The sequence below is a fragment of the Berkeleyomyces rouxiae genome (genome assembly GCF_048999995.1).
Source record: "Berkeleyomyces rouxiae strain 22BRR77 chromosome Unknown BrBRR77_ptg000004l, whole genome shotgun sequence".
Lineage (NCBI taxonomy): Eukaryota > Fungi > Ascomycota > Sordariomycetes > Microascales > Ceratocystidaceae > Berkeleyomyces > Berkeleyomyces rouxiae.
This window is the reverse complement of record NW_027396494.1, coordinates 1,488,166-1,506,632: the sequence shown is the minus strand read 5'-3', so window position 1 is coordinate 1,506,632 and position 18,467 is coordinate 1,488,166. Positions and strand designations below refer to the sequence as shown.

The window sequence follows — 18,467 nt, the reverse complement described above, 5'->3', positions numbered from 1 at the left end:
TCTGCGATGTCCTTATTTTGTTTAGGTGGGTTTGTTTGTCGTCGTGTTTCACAGCCAAGGGAGCCCTAAAAGCTGCAAGGAGGACAGAGGGTGGCACTTCTAACAGCCGCTATCGCTGCACTAATCTTGCGGAAACAGGTGGTAGCTCTGATCTTGTTCTTTTTTTGCTTTTTTTTTTCGAGGTGTAGCGCCCCGCCCTTGCTACCCTTGCTAGGGCGCATGATGACGGCAAAGGGTCTGAGGCCCCGAGAAGCGAAGTGAGCATGAAGCATGTGCGCAGTCGAGCTGTTTGCCAGATTGCATCAGTAGCATTGAGTCTTGTTACCAAGCAATCAGTCACAACTGTAGCTATGTACAGACTTGTACGCTCTGATGCAGCTAGAGAGAATACGGGATCAAGATCAGCATGGGCAAATAAATCTATAGGCCTGAAGGTGCGTCAAAACTCGTTATGTCCACATGTGAGCCGTCATGACACGGGGGTTCTGTTTGTCGTCGCCGGCCCTGGGCGTCTACCTGTATTACTTGTTTGGACTTGTTCTTGCAACATGAGTGAGCCTAATTGACAGTTAGTTACATACAAACATACGAAATTCAAAGTTTGGATGGAACAGAGCTAGAAAGCCAAAGGAAGCAGCAATATCCAGGGGGAATGCGACCTCTACAAAACAGGACTAGAACAACGGCTAGGCATAGGCGATGGCCTAATGCTTCTGCACAATTACAGGAACGGAAATTAAGCTTCACGAAAACCAGTGCAAAAGTGTACCTGTACAAACAAACAACCAGGAGAGTTGGTCGTTAGTTGGTTGTTAGTGACGGCACTTGTACTTGGTGATTCTCGTGGAAATGCGCGAGCGTGATAACCCGGAACAAACCCCCAAGAACCCGAACACAATCCCCAAAACGAAGGAACTAGGTACAAAATGAAACATGGAAAAACGTGCAGCAAGATAAAGGTGAAGAGCTAGTTAGGAGATGGGTGATGTGCACGCGTGTGAGTCTGGGCGCAAATACTGTGCTACCATCGTTAGGGTTAGTTGGCACCAGGGCTAGTTGGCACAGCCCAGGGGCGGCACTTGGGCGAGACGATGTGGCAGGGTACAGAGTCACGGGGGTACAAGCAAAGCCCATCCAGCCCACCCGCACAGGCGCACAGTGATTCCCAGAGCTTTGATGCGATGCAGAGCACGGGTGCATGATTTTATGATGACCATCCAACGCGGCAAATCATTATAATAAGGAGAATAACAGAGCGGCCAGGTAAAATGAACGAATGGCGGGCAGCATGTTGTACGAGAGAGGCACAGCGAAGGCGTGAACAAGTGAGTCAATCAGAGTTGGACAAGATCGTGCGAGAGATTTACGCCAGAGTACGAGCAGGAGTAGGACTTGTATTTGTAGAAAGACAGACCGGCCAGTCCTCTGCTTTCCGCCTGCTTGTATCAGCTTGTCTTATCTGCTTGGCTCGTCCCCTCTCCCCCCCAAACAGTGTGTAACGCCATGCGTGCTGTAAGGCTGCTGAAGATAACGAGACGAGACAGCGCTGAGCGCGAAGAAGAAAATACAAAAGAAGACAGGACGACGCACGCTTGGCAAGGGAGCCAAAGCGAAAGTGGTGCAAGATGAAGCCTGCCACCGGCCGGCTCCCTGGGGATTGGCTGCTCGCCGCTGAGCGGGAGGACCAAGGCGCATTTCAGAGCACTAGATGGACTTGGGACTTGGGACTTGGCCACAGTCAGATGGAGCCTGGTTGGCCGCATTACAAAAAACCGGTACAGTGGAGCGTACGGAGTCGTCAACACCACGGATGGACTGCTGTTCTCCTGAGCGATCCAGGTTATTTATTTGGTTGGCCCGTATTGGATTGTACAATACAACTTTGTATGTAGTTACATGAGTAGTCATGTACTTTGTACTTGTACCCACAACACATGTAACTACTGATTGGATTGGTACCTGGGCGTTAGCTTTGCATTGAGTAGATGCACACCCCCCTTTTCCCATCCTGCTCAGTTTGCAGGCACCCACGCCCCCTCCCCCCACTATTTTGTCCACAGGAAAGAGCAAACAGGAGCTCTTGCCCAGCGCCAGCAAGAAGCGACCAAGAAAGAAGCTGCTTGGCCGAATTGCGAAAAGTAAAAAAAAAAAAAAAAAAAAAAAAGTTGCATACGATGCAGGGAAACAAGTGGATAGAAGAAAGAAAAAAAATCTGTCTGTCTAATATATGAAGAAGAGAAAGAAGAAGAACAAGAATACCTCCAAATCGCACCGGCTCTTGCTTTCTTTTGGCCTTATCTCTTGCCCGTAAACAGCAGCTGCCTCCCGCCCCTGCTTCTGCTTGGGCTGCATTACTGAGGTCTTTCCGTTATTTTTGCCTGCTCTCTCCCTGTCTTTTTCGCATTCTTTCCCTTTTTCTCTGGTCGCTGCCCTGTTCCTCTTCCCTGCTCCTTCTTTCCCCTCCCTCCCCTCTTGCCTGCTCTTGCTCTTCTTGCTCAATTCACACTCAAATCCACAGGCCCCGTGCGCTCACTGGCGGTCCACCCCCGGCTCTTTCCCATTTCTCCCAACTTCCTTCCATAAACGCCTGTGTCCCAAAATCTTCCATTAAACCCCCGGGAGCCCCTTCGCCCACCCATTTTCCAATTTTCTTTCTCACTTTCTTCTTTTCCCTCTTTTCCTTTCCGCTCTGCCTTTTCTCCTCCCCCGTGCGTGTTTATTGGAAGTTAGTCAAGTTGTCCGTCTGGGCTTTTCTTTTTTATTCCTTTTTATCTCCTATTATTATCATATCGCTGGCTGGTGCTCCTCTCCTGTTTTATACCACCACATCCCCCTTCTTCGCCCTTGCTATCGCTCCTCTTCACTGCGATCCACCATCACTGCCTCAGGCTCTCATTCTTCTTATTCTTCTCTGCGGTGTGTTGGAGGCCAGGCCAGTTTCGAAAGTATCTTTGCCCTCCATTCAGCATCTTCTGCTCTTCATCTCTACATTCTTTATTCATTTGCGCATCGTCTATTTTTCTTATTATTTCTATTACCATCTTGCACCCACGTTAAACGATACTTGGCCTCGGTTGCGCTTTGGTTCAGTTATCCATCCGCCGTATTGCCGATTCTTTGGACACTGTAGACAAACTACACGCTGCGACGCGCCTTAGACTCACAAAATCCGCTATTCTTCCGGGCTGGACTCGAAACGAAATACCGAAACTCAAGCTATACACCGCGCGACTCGCCGTTTGCAACGCATCTTGTACTGGGGCCTTTTTGCCTCCATTGCTCGCTCGTCTGTCTAGACTGCGCATAAACCGCCATACATCGGCATCACCAGAGTATCGACTACCCATCAATATCGTCTGAAAGGCAGGCCTTCGTATTGATTCATATTTTTTTTTTTTTTCATCTTGGCTTCAGGAGCCATTGAGCTGAGCGATTTTTCCTTTTCTTCACGTGACCGTGTGTCGTACACCCGATATCGACTTGGCCACTATCTGCCCTTTTTAATTACTTTTTTTTTTTTCTTTCTTTCACATCACATAATTATTCACCATGTATTCGCAAAACGGCACAATGGTTGTGCCTCAGAAGCCTGAAACCTTCATGTTGAGCCAGGAGGCCCAGCAAGCTCTTCCAGCCGACGCACAGGTTGCTCTGCAGCAGGTCGATAACTGTACGTAAATTTTGACGGGTGCGGTAGTAAACACCGCTGGAGATCGTTATACCCCAAAGCTAACACCGCGACCCTCTGCCAGTGAAATACTTCCTCATCTCCGCCCCTGTCGATTGGCAGCCTGATCAGTACATCCGCCGATTTCTCTTGCCAACAGGCGAGTATGTCTCTTGTGTGCTCTGGAACACTCTCTTCCACATCACTGGTACCGACATTGTGCGATGCTTGTCATTTCGCTTCCAGGCCTTTGGCCGTCCTGTGAAAAACAGCAAAAAGTTTGAGGAGGGCATCTTCTCCGACCTGCGCAATCTCAAGTCCGGCACCGATGCCTCGCTTGAGGAGCCCAAGAGTCCTTTTCTGGACTTCCTGTACAAGAACAACTGCATTCGGACTCAGAAAAAGCAAAAAGTCTTTTACTGGTACTCTGTACCCCACGACAGATTGTTCCTTGATGCTCTAGAGCGTGATCTGAAGCGTGAGAAGATGGGACAAGAGGCTACCACCCTCGCCGTCGCTGAGCCTGCGCTGTCATTCCAGTACGACTCCTCACAGTCTCTCTATGAGCAGTTAACCAAGGCTCAACAAATGAACTCTTCGTCCTTTGGCGCCCAGCAAGTGTCACAGGCTCAGGCCACCGCCTACCAAGGCGCCGCCGGTGCCCCCTACTCTCAGCCCCAGAACACATCTCCTGTCATGCGGTCTGTAGATTCCATGCCTCCTCCACAGTTGATGGGCCAGCCTGTTGCCCCCATGGTTGATCCGACCATGGACCCCATGAACGCCTATGGTGCTATGGCCATGGCTTCGGCTATGCCTCAGCAGGGAGCTACTGTAAAGCGTGAGAGTGACTACAACCGCGTCCAGTACAACACCAATGGTGTTCCAATCACACAGACCCATCAGCGTCACGCGTCTATGCCTGCCTACGCTTTGGAATACTCTCCTGCGCCTTCTTTCGTTTCTTCCGCTTACGATGACTATGGCAACCGCGGCTTGAGCTTTGAGCCCATCACACCTCCTCAACAAGCTCTGGGAATGGGTACTGAGCCTGCCTACATTGCTAACGAGGAGACTGGACTGTACACTGCCATCCCCGATCACATGGCTAATGTCAATGCTATGAACGGCATGATCCAGATTCCTGCTTCCAACATGTCAAACCCTCAGTTCTCCAGAGCCTATGGCGCCAACAACGTCTACTCCGTTATTGAGGGCTCACCAACATACAAGCAACGCCGCAGACGGTCTTCCATCCCGCCTCCCATGCAAGGTGTTCCTCCCAATGCTGCCCCCACATCTGTGGGCCACAGTCACTCTCAGTCCATCTCTCACACCCATCGCCCCTCAGATCTCCGCCGGTCGGTTTCTCTGTCAGTTGGTCCGGTGCTCGAGGGCGACGAGAGTGCGGGTAACTCACCGCCTGGCCTGTATGGAAATGTGTCCATCACTAGCAACCCTCAACCTCAACCCCAGCAGCAAAAAGAATCTGCAGACTTGTCCCGCCATGGAACCCCGCTCCCGACAGTTGAGGGTTCTCCCGCCATGAATGCTGTGCCCCTGCAGGCTCATGACTTCAGCTCTGCTGCTGAGGATCTTGCTGATGCCCGTAGCATGGCATCTGGTGTCGTACGACGTGCGAGATCAGCTACTGTCATGGAGCTTGGCCCCTACCCCCAAAAATCACACTCTTGCCCCATTCCCACCTGTGGTCGTCTGTTCAAGCGTCTCGAGCATCTCAAGAGGTAAGGAGCCTAGGATATATTACATTATCTGCAACACCGCGATCAGAAACTAATATTTTGCTTAGACATGTGAGAACACACACTCAAGAGAAGCCTTACGTCTGCCCTCACTGCAGTAAAGCCTTTTCCCGCTCTGACAACCTTGCACAGTAAGTACTCCCATTTCAAGCCTAATTTGCAAAATAAAAGCCTATTTCTAACCACGGTGTTTTTGTTTAGACATCGCCGTACACACGAACGCCCTGATGGAGCCGAGGGCTCCGTTCATGAGGAGGAAGAGGAATTTTCTGGCGAAGACCCGGTCGGCTTTGTCGATGAGGCATCACCCAACTCGGATCATGCTTACATTCCTGTGTCACTGAACTCCGCCATGGTTTCTGGCACAGCACAAGGGCCTGGGAACCCAGTTTCTGTCTCCCAGCAGTCAATTGGCGGTTACAACCCAATGCAGTCTATGGCCATGTCTGTGGCTATGAGCGCGCCGACTGTGTAAGCCGTTCTTGCAAACTCGAACTTCCATCATTTCTGTCTTGATATTCTGTCATCTGGTCACTCTTTGGCCGTTGATATCTTCTGCCACTCGCTTTGACAAGCATCTAAGTCACGATCTACATGTACGAATCTTGGCATGTAAACTTTTCACCTTTGTCCTATATCCTTCCAACTCTATAACCACAACAAGCTTCCGCGATGCTTGTCAAGGTCAAACGAGCACTATGCGTTCGAGGCCTTTCTTTTTCTTGTCCCTTATTTCTCTGGTCAACGCACCTGATTTATTTCGTCGCTCTCCAGTATTTCCTTTGTCCATCTTTAGCCTTGTTTTTACACTTTACTCTTTTGGAGTTTTATGACAATTCTTTCTTCTCAATCATGGCCCCCCGATTTTTTTCTTTGTTTGGGCGTTTTCTTTTTTTTACATCACTATGTGCTCGTTCCATCTTATCATGCTGGCGTCGCTAGAACCGGTGCATATGTGTTTTTTCCCTTCGTACTTGATTTTCTTTTTTGTGAAGCCTGTGAATCTAGCTGTCCAGACGTGCTATTTGTCATCGAATCTGCATTGCATGAGAATCACTGGGCCTGACAACCTTTCAGGTTATAGTGTTAGTTAAATCCATAGAAAAAGAATCGCCATCACTCTATCCCTTGTGTGTAGTCATGACCGATATTGTTTTGTCGGGCCATCTTCAGGCCGGTATATTGAGTGTAGTTGCCACTATTTTATTCAGTCTGTCTACTGCTATCTCCTAGCAATATGAGGATTTCCTTTTTCCCTTTTTGACTTGACTTGACTTGACTATATTTATCGTCTACCAAAATCAGTAAGATCACACGACGCTGGATTGGTTACCGGACGGAAGTTTAAAGTCCTCCGCTCGATACGCCGCATAGTTTCTGTGTGTTCGGGATGGCGCACCATCCCCAAGCCCCGAAGAACCAGTGGTCCACACTCCGCTATGAGCAAAAGGAAACAAGTACAGAAAAAAAACGAAATAGCAAAGAAAAGAAAAGAACACAATACACGCAGAAACACTCACCACTCTCCCATCACCTTCCCTCACTTTCTCTCGATCGTTCCTCATCTGAAATTATTGCGCCCGTTGATGGGGTCGCCTCTCTCGGTGCGTGCGCTCTGTAATGGCGCCATTTCACCTCTAATCTCTTTGCAAGATACTTGCATGAGCTGTTTTTTGCGGAGTAGCTTTTTGACGAAGTTCTTCCGCAGTTGTCGCTTGTTGCTTACGCAGGGCCAAGGGTGGAAGGGTTCCTTGGGCTGCTGGCAAAGCGGGCAGTTCTTCTCGGCCTCTGTGTGGTCGAACCGGCCATGGTACTCCGCGAAGTCGCCATGGCCCGCTCGGGCAGTCAGGATGCGAGCGATGGTGGATCTGTGTTGGCCCTTAAGCCAGTCAACCTTGTAGGCGTTTGTCGACTCGAAGCGAGCCCCAATGTGGCTTCTAGGCTCGCAACTCTCGGTCCACGCCTTGAACTCGACGTTCAGCTGCAACTTCTTCCATCTGCGTGCTGACGCAAGGGACAGGGATCCTCCTGGCTTTTTTTTCCCTTTTTTTTTTGATTTGATTTGATTTGATTTTGATTTTATTCTTTTACGTCTACCTACTGTTATTTCGCAGCAATACGACGGCATATTCCGGACGGAAGCAGTCGGATGATGTCATCTTCCGAGCAACTCCCGGGCGGTCAGCAATTGCAGGTTCGCAGACTTCAAGCATCTCCTGTGACTTTTTAGGGTCCGGCGTAAAAGCCAGGAGGACTCTCCGTCCAGCGCGGCCCGAGGGCACACCTACCTTTCCAGGGTTTGGTTACCTGGTATTTTTGGTTTGCAACAAACCGCGTGAAGTCTAGTCTAAAAGGCCACCGGCTCTCGGCACGGGGGTTTGTCCCCGGCGGATTACGCGTGGTTTTGTCCTTTTGCGGGCATGGCCGTTGCTGCAACTTTTGTCATTTTCCTCCTCTTGTAGCCGGCGCAAGGGAACAGGACTCCGCAAACTCTCCTCCTCTTGGAATCCTCCTCGACATCACCTTGTCCTCCAGATACCACCTCCCCGTTGAACAAAGGAAAACTTCCACAAAAACGCACCCCAAAAAGTGGACCCACGACAACAAAGCCCTGTGTGGAGCTACCATCCCCACCAACATTCGTTCGTCGGGTAAAAGCCGGCGTGTTCAGGGGGCCCAAAAAGCCAAACCGAGATCAAGCGAGCCTCCAAAAGGGCTGGCGATCGAGTGTCCGAAAGAAAGAAAAAGTTGGACGTAATCGCGGCGTGTGCTATGGATGGAGCACAGCGTCGAGATCCCCGCGCCGCGGGTCGGACATCCGGAACCTTCAAAAGAGGCTGCCCTTCGAGTGTGAGTATGGCTCCCCGAGTTGAGTGATGGGAGCTCGAGAGACCGGCGATCGAGAAGTGTTGCGAGAGGGGGCGGTCGTCGGCAAGATCATCCCTCGAGAGGGGAAAAAGGCGGGCTCAGGGCCTCACGACTCGATTCATCGAGAATGACCGAAATCAGACAGGACGGAAAAGAAAGGACAGCAGCATTGGGAATATGTGCTGGTCGCTCTTCTAACCCACAACGAAGGGGAAAAGTTCGTCTTTGGGCGAGGGGGCGGCATCTTGAACTCAAAGGTACCCCCCCGAGGGTTGTAGGAGGGAAGGTTGCCCTTTTTTTTTTTTCCGGAATAGCACTTCATGGCACTCTTTAAGACCGTCCTACTACAAGGCTGAGTGGCGCAATGGTAGCGCGTTGTCTTCCGGTTGATTCACCAGCTTGGCAAAGGCTCAGGGTTCGAGTCCCTGCTTGGTCGACGGTATCTCCTGATGAGATAAATCTTTTTGTCGTGATCCGGAGGGCTCTTTTTTTTTTCTTTTTTTTTTTTTTTTTCGTCACTGGTCCTCCGGTCTAGCCACGGACCCGCAGGAAGGGGACTCCCCAGTTCGCCCTCCGCCCGACCCTCCACCGCCTGGTCCGACCCCGCCCGGGGCAGCTTAGCCTCTGGGGCCCAATCTTTTGTCGCGTAACCGCGCTGCCAACCCTCTGGCGTGAACACGCCGCCAACCCCCTTTTCCTTTTTGCACAATAACTTTTATCACTACATCGGCGGTGAGGCCAGGACTCTGGGCTAGGTTTGGGGCCACGCGGACGAAGGACAGCCTCTGCGCTGGGCAGGTGGGAAACCTCCTGTCATTATACTTTGGATAGTGGGGTTTCTGTATGCATGGTTTTAGATTTTGGTTTTTGCTTCTGTTATGTATTTTTCCTGGTACTAGAAATAGTCCCCTGTCGTATGTCGAGAATCCCTCGCGAGTAGACAGGTAAATAAAGACTTTCATCATCACCTCCGGTCTAGCCCCGGAACCCCCGGAGGCGCTCCGGAGGCACACTGGAGGACCGCGTCACCTCTGAGCGTGAAGCATAGGGTTATCCGGCTCACTCCCGAACCTGCCAAAGGCCCACCAGAGCTCCTGGCACACTGCCGAGCGAGAACGGGAACGGAATCACAGGAAGGAGACTCCCCAGTTCGTTAACAACCTGACCCTCCGCCAGTTTACTCCCCAAAAGATCTGTCACAAGACTTATCTTCCCTCTCTATTACGAGTTGGAAGAAGCCAGAAACAACGGCCGGTCGACCTCCATCTTCACGTTTGATATCAAGGCAGCCTTTGCCTTCGTCACGCCCAATCGCACGGTGAACCGAGTTATCCAACAAGACCGGCTCGCTTCTACTTGTCGATAAACTACTTCCTTACTATCATTTCGCACCTACATACGTAATCTTCTTAGACGGGTTCCGCGACAAAATCAACCCCTCTCAGTAGGAGTCTCCTCCTAGGCTCCCCGAACTCGCCCATACTTTTTTTTTGTTCATGTCCCCGCTACATGGGGGAGTTCCTACAGCATTCGGCTACACAGATAATGAGCGTCTCATAGCAAAGTCCCTAACACTCTAAGATAATACTGGTCTCCTCCCTCTCGACCTCAGGATAGTACAGTCATGATGCTCTAAAGATGGGGTTTCCCCGAACTGAATCAAACAAGGGCAAGTTCACATTACTCACTAACGAAACATGGGCAACCCTAAGACCGTCCTCGTCAATGGGTAATCCTTTACTCCAGTCGGTGCCAACGAATCCCTACGCTGGCTGGGCGTCCACCGCGTAGTTAAGATATCACCGATGGGGCACATCTTAGATGGCCTTCATCGCCGAGAAGCCATTCGACTAGTAACCCTAGATCACAACCATATGCTAGTCCAGGACAATATATACGCGCGAGTACACTCTCTCCGCGAGTTCGCCTTTGTACATGAATGGAGGTTGCCCACCTGTATGGCAGAATGCGCAGTGGGCGGAGCGGTAGATCTAATACTTGAAAGTCGACTTGATAGGTTACACAGATTAAATGACTGGGCGTTATGTCTGAATATGATGAGGATATTTTCAATAAAGAAATTTACAATTCAAAACCGCTCGGTATAAAATCATCATTAGACTGAATCTATTGGCTACGAGAAAGAATGGGTGTTCTAATCTAGATGAATCATGCCCCCAACATCCAACAAGAGTGGGAAGTGAAAAAGATCTCCCAACTGTGACTAGAACATCACACTGTAATTCAACACTCAACCCACTCCCTTTTCATAACCCTCTAAGCTTTACCTCACCGCTTTCCCCGCCCACCGCGACCTTTATCCCGCCCAAAGCTCCTTCTCGGTCCCTCAATACTTTTCACATCGCGCTCACTAATACGCAGCTCGGCTCCGTTCATACGACCAACACCTGGCATATCGACACGCGGGCCTGCACCAGAACCGCCAGACTTCTTGCGGCGCTTTGCCGAGCCCTCAGCATCGCCGCCTTTGCGCTCGAGGATAATGCCATTTTCGCGGGCCTGGCGACGACGCTTGTCTTCACGGGAGGCCTGGGCGGCAGCGCGGCCCTTGCGGATGTGCATGGGGACATTGGCCTGAGTAAGCGTCGAGCCGGCGCTGTGGTGGAGCGCCTGTACGCGCATGTCGGTGGTCTTGCGCCGCAGCTTGCCGTCGGCGAAGAGCTTGTCGGCGTTGGAGACGACGTGTAGGCGCGCAGTCGGTTGTGCGAGGAGGTGCGACTCGGCGAGGAGTCGCTGTAGTTCAATGTCTTGCTTTAGTAGTGTGGCGGAGTTTTCGTCGTCGGCGTCATCTTCGCCGGGCGAGGCTTTGTTTGTGGGAGTTGGAGCGCAGGCGGTGAGATCTAAAGGCTTGTTGCTCTGTGTAAAGAGTGTGGTTAGTAACTGGAGAGAATGAGGGGACGCTGAAAGCTATATTGATAGGGGGACATACCATGAATGTTTTGCGCTCATGTTTGGACATGGTCGTGGATATCTGTGGCGTGGTGGACGAGTGGTCCACCACCTCGACGGGCTCATTGTCTGAGTCTTCTTCTTCAGCTGAAAGCCCATCCCATTCGTCGACATCCTCCAGGTCGTTCTCTTCTGTATCCTGTATCGGCTCGGGGGCTTTTATAGGTTCCGGTAATGGCGCAAATTGAGCCTCAAAGTGCCGTCTGAAAATGTCTTGCACTGATTCTGCGGGCTCGGTGCCAGTGGGTAGTGCTGAGGATGGCGCCTTGCGCTTCCGAGAGGAGGAGACCATTATGAGGGCTTGTGGAGTGGATGAGCACTGTGAAAGACGCGGCAGAGGAGCAGAGGGTCTCGTGGTAAAAATTAGTAGCCGCTAGTCGGGGGTTCGGGTTGTTAATGAAAGTCGCTCTGATTGCGCGCTCATGGTGGTGGTCATGTTGAAGCTACAGACTTTTTTGTTTGGACGTGAAAAGCTTATCTTATCAGTAGTGTAGTACAAGGTTTGGGCGGAAAATGCATGTGGGTGACGTATAATGCTAGTAGAAAAAAAATTGTTGGTTGGTTGGTTTGTTGTAGAAAAAAAAAGGGATTTAATTTGAAAGTCTTTATTTACCTGTAAAAGTGCAAAAAAAAAAAAAAAAAAAAAAAAAAAACGGGAAACAAAAACCCCAACTTCAGGAAGCAGAAAATTTGCAAAATTCGGCATGAATCGGCACATTTTGAGATGCAGTGAAAGAAAAAAAACAAAAAAAATAAAAATAAAAAATAACTCGTGTCATTTATGAACATGATGTTCACTTTAGTCCCACTGGGGATCGAACCCAGGACCTGTCCCGGATCTCCACTCAAGTATTGATGTGAAGGGACCGTCATACCACTAGACCATAGGACTTTGGATGGAAAATCGATAAGGAAATAGGGTTTATAAGGGCTTCAAGCACACAAAAGTTGTGCCAAGGATCAAGGGATTAGTGCACTAGCGCTGTCACTAAAGAAGGACTAACTATGCATGTGCATACACATACAACCCTTTTGTTCATCCGAGACCCGCTAAAACCAGCCTCATGATTTACACCATGTAGCTATGTATTTATTGGCGTACAACTAAGTACATACATGCATGAGAACTGCACAGGACCGCCAAATTGCGAGGCTTCACAGCGGCGAGGTGAACGCTCCAGACAAAGATTTGCGAGGGAGTTGTGCTGCAGCAATCTGATCTCGACGGGATAAACAAGCCGCTGCATCGCGTGAAACGCGCAGGCCGCCACCAATCTTGTCCGCAGAATCTGAGTGCATCAAAAACCACGAACCAAAACCCACCATCGCCACCAACGGCTCACCACAAACCACACACAGACCACTCTGCCCGTCCCTGGCGTCTTGTTTTTCTTTCTGCTCGTCGAGATTGGCTGTCAGCTTTTGGCCCAGCCCCAAAGTCCTGTCGCCATCTTCGGCGTTGCAAAAGCCCAATACCACCACAACCACCAGCTTTGCTGCCACAGTGTAAGCCAGGCTGTTGGGCGCGTTGTCACAGTCACGGTCACGGACGCCGTCGCTGTCTTCTCTACCCGACAATTCACGTCTGGGTGGACTATCGACCTGGCTGTTTGTCTTCTTCTCGCTGCTGTGGCTTGCCGACTGCTGCCTTTCCCGTTTCTGTTTCTGATATCCCACGAAACTCATCGCCAGCTCCTCGCTCTATAAATCCCGTTGCTTTGGCGCATACCGACCCGACAGCCTGAAACCTCATCTGTATTGTCACAAACGACGACGACGACGACGCTGATTTCCCTCTTTTGTTGCTCCCGACCAATAGTGCCGTGCTTGCCCTTGGGGCTGTCTCTACCCCAGCCTCTGCCGCACCATGGCCGCGCGCAGTATCTCCCCCGTGTCTACGCTTTCCCGCTCGTCGTCGTCTCCTGTTCCGCAAGCTCCTCCTGCGCCTCCGTCTCACATGTCCGGAAAAATACCCGAGCCCGATATTTCTGACGAGTCAGACTCCGACACCCAGTCCCAGATCCGCCATACTGAGCCCCCTCCGCCCCAGTCCCAACCCCCATTGCATCTCTCGGACTCGGACGTTGAAGACGCCCGGTCTGCTATCCGCGTATCTCACCAGCCTTCGTCGCGTCGGGCGAGCGGACAAGGTAGCACACACACCGCGAACCACAACGATCCAAGGCCCCCCTCTGTTGCCGAATCTGCCGCTGCCGCGCCGCCGCCTGCAGCCTCTCCTCCTCCAGACGATACCGCTGCTTCCCAGCCAGCACCAAGCATACGCAGCCGCCGTTCTATTTCTGACCCGAATCCCGACTCTAATCTTGATACCACACCCCGGGATCACGTAGAACCCGGCCCGCCCCCACCGCCGTCTCCCCCAACCCCGTCTGGCTCCGTCGTCAAGTTACCGCCTCCTCCCTTTATAACACCACAGAGTGATATTGATCCCTCTGAAGCCGAATTACGTGCAGCAAAGGAACGACGTGCTCGTAAAGCTAGAGCCCGCAGTCAAACACAGACCCGGCGTCCCCCTTCCCCTCCCCCAGAGCCTGCCGACGGCGCTTACTTTGACAATTCCAGACCTGATAGGGAAGATCGAAAGCGGCAAAAGGAGAGAGAACGGGATAGAGAAGTTGATTTTGCTAAAGAGGTTCGTCACAAGCCTCGGCGAGAAAGACGCGGTAGCATTCGAGAAAGAAGCGATCGAGAACGGGAAAAGGAACGGGACCGATCCGATCGTGAAAAAGAGCGCACTAGAGATTTAGGCGACGATAGAGGAAAAATGTCAGAGGACGACCGAGTCAAGGAACGACACCACCGGCGAGAACGGCGTAATAGTGTCCGTACGCGAGAAAAGGACAAAGGGCGGGACCTGAAAGACTTGGAAAGAGAGGAAGAAGAAGAACGTTCAAAAGAACGTCACCGTCGTGAGCGCCGCGGAAGTATGCGGGCCCGAGATAAGGATCGTGAGGCTGTAAAAGCTGTGCAACGAGAGCGCGAGCGCGAGCGCGAGCGCGAGCGAGATCGAGAATATGGCCGAGAGAGAGACTCACACGGTCATCGTCGCAACCGCACCGGCACTCGCTATCACGATGTTTCCGATCGTGACGAAGTCCCGGTTGATAGCCGCCGCTTTTTGTCCCGCGATAAAGAACGCGACCGAGACCATGATGTACGCTTTGCGGCGCCCCGCGAGAAGGACCAAGATCTAGACCGGCGCGCAGCGCATCGCGATCGACGATCAGACGAATCAGACTACGACCGTGAGCGAGATCGAGAGCGAGAACGAGAACGGACTGTGCCACCGCAAGCTCATACAACACAGCCAAATCGGTCATTGCCAACACGCACCCGAAGAAACTCTCAGACACAGCCTGCCAGTCCGCAACGGCGACAAAGTCTCACCGAGCGAATCCGAAATCAGTGGCATGGACTCCGACGTGATTCCAGCTTGCGAAAATCTAACCGAAACAAGTCACCGCCTATAGCTTCCGGCGGCAACACGGGGGTCACTGCTGCTGTGATAACGGGGGCTGCCACGGCCGCAGCTGCCACACTGGCTGCTTCAAGAGCAGAATCTCCCACACGCGCCATATCTCGGCCTACCTCGAGCAACGGTCCGACAACTCAAATGCCTCCAACTTCAGCTGCACCATCACAAATGGGCGCACGTTCAATCGTGGCTGGCGATGCAGAACCGGGAGTTATAGGGGCGGGTGCTGCCGCCGCTGCCGCTGCCGCAATAGCCAATAACCCTCGTACCGACCCTGTCGATCGGTTGCGGGCGTGGCAAGAACAGTGCGATATCAAGCACGGCGTGCATTGCAGTGGTACACCGACCGGAATGGCCCCGTCGCCTTGGCGGCCAGAATACGTCATTGACTGTGCGGAATTCCGACTAGTCCATCCACGGGTTGAAGATGAATACGTCGCACTCAGCTATGTCTGGGGCGAGGAGGAGCACTCTATTTTAGAGGCGAACAAGTTCATGACGTTGAGCTCAAATCTTGACGAGTTTTGTGACTCGCTCGGGTCTGCTGAAATGTGCCCAGCCTTTCTGGACGCCCTGTGGTTGGTGCAGAAGATGAATGTGCGCTACCTTTGGATCGACAAGTACTGTATTGTTCAAGATGACGAGGCGATGAAGGAGGAGCACGTGCGTAATATGCCGTTTTTGTACGCACACGCTAGCTTCACTGTTGTGATAGCTCTGGAGAACGTGTCTCTGGGGCTTCTTGCCCTTGACCGCAAGCGCGCTGCACCGGATTCCAAAGCTGTGCACATAGACCTCGTTTTCGAGAGCGTTTGGAGCACTCGCGCATGGACGCTACAAGAGGCGCTGTACTCTCGCCGATGTGTCTACATTTTCCGGGATGTTTACAGCTGGGAATGCCACTGCGACACCTGGCAGTCCAATATTCTAGCCCTACCATCTGCTCCGGCTACGACCATTTCTACCAAGCACAAGATCCTAGGTGGCAGTAGCAGTGCTGCCCGGGCAAAGGTTACGGCACCATCGGCGCTCAAATGCACAGCGCGTATTACTCCGGCCGCTCTTGCTTTTCGGCATACACAATGGCCTGACATGGATGAGTTTGCACGGATTGTCATGGACTACAGCACACGGCGTTTGACGCATGTCCAAGATACACAACGCGCCTTTAGCGGGATCACAAACATTCTTTCGCGCACCTTTGCTGGCGGATTCGTCTTCGCTATGCCAGTCATGTTCTTGGACATTGCCATGCTCTGGAAGCCTCAAGCATCTATCCGCCGCCGCGTACTCCCCCCACCTTCGGCTGGCTCTGACGCCAACGGAGCGCCGTCGTCTACAGGCCCTATTCCATCATGGTCGTGGATGGGCTGGTTCTTTGATGATGTGGCCATTGATACAAGCATCTGGCGTGCGGCAGCAGACTACGTTGAGAGCACGCCGCTTCCCAAGAACCGCCACCCTGGGCGCCGCTATGTGTCTCAATTCCACTTCCGCGTGCGTGGCCTCGTCAACTACACTCTGACGGACTCTGCGGCTGGCAGTGGACAGATGGCTACGCCGTTGCTTTCTACAGGCCTAGATAGACGTGGCCAACGACTTCGCAAAGACAGTGATCTCCCAGCCGGTTGGTCTTTTACTCGTGACAACTATTTACGCCATGAGAGTGATCCTGCCACGCGCTTCCGCTATCCGATACCAGTGGCACCGGCAGTTGGCACTCGCGAGTCTCTGGCTGGCGCTGCGGTGCAGCCGCCGGGCTCGCTGCTGTCGTTCCGCGCCGAACGTGCGTTTCTGCACGTGCAGCTACAGTCGATTAAGCCCATGAGTCGTAACGGCCTCGGCGGTCCCGTAACTGGGCCTATACCTAATAAGTTGCTTTCGAACCCCCCAGTGGCCATCGGAAAGCTAGTCACGCGGTCGGGGAGATATGCAGGCACAATTACGTCGCACGATGCGTGGCTGGGCATACAAAGTTCTAACCACGACCTAGATGTGGTAGGTGGTGAGAAGCTGGAGCTGGTGGCTATCAGCGTCAGCTCGGAGCGTGGTGGATCGGCCGTGTTTGGAGCTGAGGTGTTCAAGGAGGTGGCTGGACGGAGCGATACATTAACGCTAGAGTACGTCAATGTTTTATGGATCGAGCAGGTAGGCGGTATTGCATATCGCCGAGGTCTGGGCCATGTTTTGTTGTCTGTCTGGGAGGGACTACAACGCAAGGACAATATCGATGTGCTGTTGGGATAAGTATAGCAAAGCACAAGCAAGAAGGGAAGGTAATGGTACACAGCCAGGAAATGCACATGTAGGGAAAGATATCTACAGTAGTTATATGACTTTGAACAAGGACTTGGAAATTTATGAACGGCTACTACAGGAAAAACCCCGCCACTTTTACACTATCAAGTGAAAATCATCTCCGCAGCGCAAAACCGCGACGCTGTGTCCTCAACCCCACGATAAAGAAGGGCGGTGAGCCCGACCAACAAGGTTCTGCCGCTCCGCCCCGCCCCACTCTTTTGCTGCTGACCCCGCATATTTCTGCCCCGGCGATTTAAGCGTCTTTTTATGTCCAAAGATTACTTTTGTCTCCCTTCGACATGCTGGGCTACCGCGCCTCTGCATTGAACAGCTGCACATTTCCATGCATTCATGATGTGGCCAAATGCGATTGGGCTACGCATTTCTGCGGCAGCTGACATGCTTGCATTTGCATGGTGTATGCGTGGGAGCTGATGGGCGATGGTAACCCAGACTAGGGTTAGATGGCCCGGCACATTGTCCAATTGTCTAGAACAGAAGAAGCCTTGGGCAACAATGAATGGGCTAGGGGCGCAAGCTAGCCCGTCTTAGCGTATGGCCTAATCTTAGTTGGATTGCGAGCCTCAACGTCGTGATAGTTGTGGGAGTCGTGTAGGTTTAGCAGCAATTTGGTATTGTTGGGCTGTTTGTTATTTTGGAACATAAAGAATATGGCCGAGTTTATCGTGACATTGGCAAAATATGTAGCATAGAGTAGGTGTAGTCCGCCCACAATGGAAAGAGCAAACAGCCAGTGAAAATTCTGCAGAGAGTAAGTACCTTCTCAAAGATTCTAAGGCAATCAATCCCCCTCCGTCTGTGATCCCCGCCACTGGTCTTCTTCTTATTCTTCTCCTTCTTCCTCTTTGCTTCCCTGCTACATTGTCCCAACGCCGATCGCGACGTCATATTGCCTGCTCACCCAGCCCCAGGCGAGGAAAAGTTTTCCTTGCTGCACATTCAATCGTCTTCAGCATACTTATCAAGAGAAAAAAAAAGGGGACCAGGACCCCCGGCTCACAAATCCCTCCAGCCAACCACAGCCCGGCCCTACAAGAGCTTCCAGGCATGTAGACACAACTCAGAGCCACTGGTGGGCCCAAGACCTTCCAGCATTTATTCTCATCAGTGCGAGAGCCGTGAGTCTTGGTGCCAGATGCCAGGTGTTTCTGGCTTGTGCTACTCTCGCACCCTCTGCATCGGGCCTTGTCTCTGTGGCCCTGCCCTACTACCCGACCTGTCTTGTGTTGCTTAAACCTTACACATGCTCGACTGTCTATCTGGTAGATATTGCCAGCTTCCTGCCACAAGCTGCATACAAGGGCCAAAGAACAATCTGTGGGCTCTGTAGGCGCTTCCGGCTCTTTATCAAGTATCTTCCCAACAGCAGCCTGTATTGTCT

The 18,467-nt window shown here is 51.9% G+C and overlaps 4 protein-coding genes across 4 annotated transcripts; 2 read left to right on the top strand and 2 right to left on the bottom strand.

The window, feature by feature from the left end:
* Window positions 1-3,549: 3,549 nt before the first annotated feature.
* Window positions 3,550-5,905, top strand: BROUX77_004638 (uncharacterized protein; the record flags this gene model as incomplete). The annotated part of the gene is made up of 4 exons (XM_073749423.1): window positions 3,550-3,670; window positions 3,753-5,412; window positions 5,478-5,561; window positions 5,632-5,905. 4 exons carry the CDS (start codon window positions 3,550-3,552, stop codon window positions 5,903-5,905), a joined length of 2,139 nt encoding a protein of 712 aa, XP_073605095.1.
* A 1,086-nt stretch (window positions 5,906-6,991) lies between these two features.
* BROUX77_004637 (uncharacterized protein) lies at window positions 6,992-7,643 on the bottom strand (the record flags this gene model as incomplete). Its single annotated transcript, XM_073749421.1, has 2 exons — window positions 6,992-7,434; window positions 7,532-7,643. The coding sequence occupies 2 exons, from the start codon at window positions 7,641-7,643 to the stop codon at window positions 6,992-6,994; spliced, it is 555 nt and encodes a 184-aa protein (XP_073605094.1).
* A 2,944-nt stretch (window positions 7,644-10,587) lies between these two features.
* On the bottom strand, window positions 10,588-11,560 carry BROUX77_004636 (uncharacterized protein; the record flags this gene model as incomplete). The annotated part of the gene is made up of 2 exons (XM_073749420.1): window positions 10,588-11,175; window positions 11,249-11,560. The coding sequence occupies 2 exons, from the start codon at window positions 11,558-11,560 to the stop codon at window positions 10,588-10,590; spliced, it is 900 nt and encodes a 299-aa protein (XP_073605093.1).
* A 1,575-nt stretch (window positions 11,561-13,135) lies between these two features.
* BROUX77_004635 (uncharacterized protein) lies at window positions 13,136-17,011 on the top strand (the record flags this gene model as incomplete). The annotated part of the gene is made up of 1 exon (XM_073749419.1): window positions 13,136-17,011. One exon carries the CDS (start codon window positions 13,136-13,138, stop codon window positions 17,009-17,011), a length of 3,876 nt encoding a protein of 1,291 aa, XP_073605092.1.
* Between the last annotated feature and the right edge of the window lie 1,456 nt (window positions 17,012-18,467).